This window comes from Gekko japonicus, unplaced genomic scaffold (assembly GCF_001447785.1).
Source record: "Gekko japonicus isolate JY-2015 unplaced genomic scaffold, Gekko_japonicus_V1.1 scaffold1380, whole genome shotgun sequence".
Lineage (NCBI taxonomy): Eukaryota > Metazoa > Chordata > Lepidosauria > Squamata > Gekkonidae > Gekko > Gekko japonicus.
The window spans coordinates 476,243-480,896 of NW_015174316.1; the positions used below are offsets into that span (position 1 = coordinate 476,243).

General features: G+C 43.3%; 1 protein-coding gene across 2 annotated transcripts in view; it reads right to left on the minus strand.

Annotated features, from left to right (window-relative positions):
- LOC107121288 (aldehyde dehydrogenase family 3 member B1-like) overlaps nucleotides 1–3,712 on the minus strand; it is a 41,012-nt gene extending 37,300 nt beyond the window's left edge. The window contains exon 1 of one of the 2 annotated variants that reach the window (XM_015424184.1): nucleotides 3,634–3,712. In XM_015424184.1, coding sequence (XP_015279670.1) covers nucleotides 3,634–3,643 — 10 coding nt within the window. In that variant the 5' untranslated portion in view covers nucleotides 3,644–3,712. The remainder of the gene's footprint in view (nucleotides 1–3,633) is intronic. The other variant, XM_015424185.1, reaches the window with a different exon arrangement.
- Nucleotides 3,713–4,654: the final 942 nt, after the last annotated feature.

Here is a 4,654-nt window from a genome sequence, read left to right on the forward strand (position 1 = left end):
AATAAATAAATAAAATCATATAAATACTGTCGTAAGCGAGAAATTTCCTTCCTTCCTTCCTTCCTTCCTTCCTTCCTTCCTTCCTTCCTTCACATTTTGCAAAATCTATTCTCATATTGCTGGCTTTATCATTCACTTTGCTTTGCCATATCTGCATCTAAGAGCTGCTGATTATATGATGGCTGTTGCTTGAGCGTTGGGTTCCAAGTACCCACACGCAAATTCATCAGATGCGAAAGCCCACACTTGTGTAAATGTTGTCATTTACCCTTTCAAAATACATGCAAGCAGGGCCCAGCCCTTTCTCATACATTGTTCAAATGTAATGTATAGGAAAAAGTATCTTCTATATCTATGTGCATTTTCATCTCGTACAAAATATCAAATATATGTCTGCATGAGTCCCGGCAACAAAATACAAAACTTCACCTAGAAGCCTGCAGACTGTTAACCATGTATGAATTCACAGAATACCCATGAATTGTTTAAGAGGGTTTCCCTCTTTGTCTATGTTGAAAAGAATTTTTAATGTAATTAACTATCCTTCCTAGATTTATTTGTTGTCCATCCAGCAGTTGTAGTCTATCCTATCCAAACCAGAAATAGGGGATTGTCTAGAAATTTGTAAATTTAGGTTAAACTGAAACTCCATGCCACCATAGCCTCCAGACTGGACTACTGTAAAGTATTCTATGTTGGGCCGCCTATGAAGACATCTTGGAAGGTTCAATTGGTACAAAATATAGTGGCAAGATTCCTGTAGGGAGTCAGGTGCTGGAACATGTCTCTCCATGTCTGTTTTCTTCCAGGACCAATTCAAAGTGCTGGTTTTATTACCTTTAAACCTTCCATGACCTAGAGCCCTCAAACGTATTGATCGGCATCTGCTGGCATACTCCCACATGCCAATTACATTCCTCAGACAACCATGCCCTTGTGGTGTCCTGTCTTAAAACTGTCCATACATCAACATCTAGGTCACATGCTTTCTCTGTAGTAGGTTCTGTCCTCTGGAACAGACTGCCAGAGTAGGTACGGAGTGCACCTTCTCTGGTTACATTTAGGAAGGCATGTAAGACTGTTGTATTTCAGAGGCATTTGGAGGAGGGTGAACTGTCTCAGCAGATTTAACTGTGTGTTTTTTAATCTGTGCATTTTATCTGTTAATGGACTTTTATTATTTGTGCCCTGTCACTTGTAGTTGTGCCATTAGCAACCTTGAGCCCAAAGAAATAAGGTGAGATATAAATATTTTAAATAAATAAATAAAATGTCTTCACCCATGAACGTTTTTGTTGGCTGTAAGGCCAGTAAGACAAGAGAGTTGGGAGGCACAGGGCCAAAGCGTCATTCTGTTCTCCAAAATGGCTTGCTGCCCAACTCCATTAAGAACATAAGAGCATAAGAGAAGCCAAGGTTGGATCAGGCCAATGGCCCATCCAGTCCAGCACTCTGTGTCACACAGTGGCCAAAAACACCAGGTGCCCTCAGGAGGTCCGGCAGTGGGGCTGGGACATTAGAAGCCCTCCCACTGTTGCCTCCCCCCCAAGCAACAAGAATACAGAGCATCACTGGCCCCAGACCAAGAGTTCCTACCTATACCTTGTGGCTAATAGCCACTGATGGACCTCTGCTTCATATGCTTATCCAGTTCCCTCTTGAAGCTGTCCATGTTTGTAGCTGCCACCACCTCCTGTGGCAGTGAATTCCATGTGTTAATCACTCTTTGGGTGAAGAAGTACTTCCTTTTATCTGTTCTAACCCGACAGCTCAGCAATTTCATGGAGTGCCCACGAGTCCTTGTATTGTGAGAAAGGGAGAAAAGTACCTCTTTCTCTACCATGTATAATCTTGTAAACCCCAATCATGTCACCCCCTCAGTTGTCATTTCTCCAAGCTAAAGAGCCCCATTCTTACTAAAGCTCTTTCACACCCCTCTTTCCAAACTTTCCCTTGTGGGTGGGCAACTGAGTGGGCCCCATGGCATTACCAGAGAGCCAGATTTGCTTCAGCAGCTTCACTGCATAGGTTTAGTATACAGCTTCTGTTGAGAGACATTTTGGTTTGATTTAAAATAAGCAGAACACATCACTAAAATTATGCCTTACCTTTTCTTAGTATATTAATAGTTTAATGTCCCCCATTTTAATGGCAGGTTCTGTGAGAAGACTGATCAAGGCTACCGATTACTAATACCCTATCAAAAGCTTGTTTTGCCTTGGCAATTGCCAGTCCTGCTTACAGGGGAGCTACCAATGGATTTTTGATCCTCCTTGGATTTTGTCTTCATGCCAGGAGAATAAAGGTTACATTTATCTTGAGAATTCCAAATGCTTTTCGTATGTGTTTCTGAGAAACTAAACCAAAATGAGGATTTTCAAGTGGATCCAACGGGGACAAGAAATCCATTAACATCCCTACAAAGGATAGCATATGAGATTCAATGGCAAAGGGCACAATCCCCAGTGCATTTAGTGACTCTATATGTTGGTTTCTTTCCTTTGATCAACCTCCTGTATCATTTGAGAACCTCTGCTGAAGCCATTGCACGATTCTGCGTCTAGCATTCGCTCTACATTTTCTCAACTGGGAGGAAAAAGTGCAGCTCAAAACCACATTCAAATACCTTGGGGTCAACGCCGTACTGACTGCAAAGTCACCCCTGAATGGTCATAAAACCCCATAAATCTATGCAGAAGGTACCATACGACCTGATGATCAAAAGCGTGGAAGCGACCATAAGACCCAATAATCAAAGGAAGTGGAAGCAGCATGCAGTGCAGGGGGGGATTTCTGTTCCAGCGTGGGTTTTGTAAAACAATGGAGGGAAAAGCCAGTGCAGAATCAGCCATTGTTAAGAAAGGACTTCTCAGAAGCCTCGTTCAGGCAGAGTGGATTTACAAAAAGCACATCTATTGAGAAGAGCATCTCAAGATCAACAGTATTCCCTGGTAGCCTCTGCTTTTTCTCCACAAGTGAAGTTGTTCCTTTGAACACATCTCCACCCTAACACAGAGGCTGGGCACAAGGCTCTTTAAACCTTCAGATTCCTAGGCAACTTTATAAAAGCCAGGGCTAAAAGGTCTGGTATCTCAAAACCAGGCAGTAGGTTCGTTTGCATCTTGACACCGTCTTGTGACCTTTCCCGGTGCAATGATATCTCAAAGCTGACAGGAACGATGCTTTGATGTCTTGTACCAATTATTGTCTAACCAGCCACAACAGCTAAAGCAATCACTGTTTTGTTTGTTTTTCAAAGATGCATAGTCAGCCATACTGTCAAGGCTCAGGACACACAGTGACACTTTCTTGTCACATTCATTCTCACAATATCCCTAGGGGAAAACTTCATATGATGTCCCTTTTACATGTACAGCACCTCCCGTACACAAGAATACCAGTAGGTTATGCACTGCCTTTCTTTGAGTCATACTGTATACAGCATCCCTACAGCCACTGACTACGCCCACTCTCATCCAATCCAAATAAACAATTTTCCCCTTAGAAAAGAATCCTGTTTGCCCCTCTCTCTGCTTCTCATCTAGCAATGGCTTGAAACAGTGGCAAGCCAGAACAAGCATCCTCTAGAAGCAAAAAGCTGGATAACTTCCATCCTATGTTCTTTTTTGGTACCTCTTTCCATTGCTGCAGTGGTATTCCTCAGCCCGTACTATTCCTTCCTTGTGACTGGCTTGCTCTGGGCGCAACTGGTAGGTGGACAGCTTATTTTTGTTTAAAGGACTGCCTTTGACTCAGCACCTTTTTGATGCCTCTGCACTTCATCTTTGGCACCGATGATTGGCTGCTGGTGAAAACCATCTAGGAACTGATTGGGCCTGTACTTGCCTCTGCCAAAACCACAAGGATAGAGAGGATGTGACTGTGAGGGTGGGGATGACCCCTCAGGGGCACATGGAAGCTGATTTGTCCTTATGGAACTGTGGACAGAACAAAAAAAGGGCACCAGGACTCAACGAAGACAACAGGACCCTCATATAACGAAATTCCCTTCTTCGCTATGATGACACTTTGATGATCTTCACAGGACGGACTTGATAAGTGTGGTCAGAAAGGCAAAACGACGTCTCTCTCTCCGTCTTGATTTTCTTCATTTATTTCCGATTGCTATCTAGATGACAACAGTACTAGCTCTTCTGTGGCTGAAACTGTTTCTCTCCCCTGAAAACCACTTTGGCCCTTGTCTCTTGCTGCTCCTTCAGCATGTCACTCTTCTCCCTTCGAAAAGTCTTAGGTGGGAAGCGTTCTGGAACAGGAACTCCCTGCAGTACATTGGGTGCTTATTTTTCTTTGAGATGAACTGTGTCCTTAAAATCCCACACTTTGAATCTCTATAATCTATCACATGACACAAGAAGCATGCTTACCCATCCCCTGTGCCCTGCGCACGTGCACACACACACACACAAACAATTTAATTTTCCTAAATTGTGTCATCTTTCAGTGTATAATGAGTTGGAACCTTCTTCTTCTTCTGGAGCGCTTATTAAAACAGCAGCATCCTGTGTTAAAGGGCCTGGGCTGGGCTCGAAAACACTGACACACTTGCTGTATACAACCACAATAGCAACCACAAGAATCTCCCTTATGAGTTTTCTAGAAATGAGCAGGCACTTCTCTCGGGTAGCCTATGATG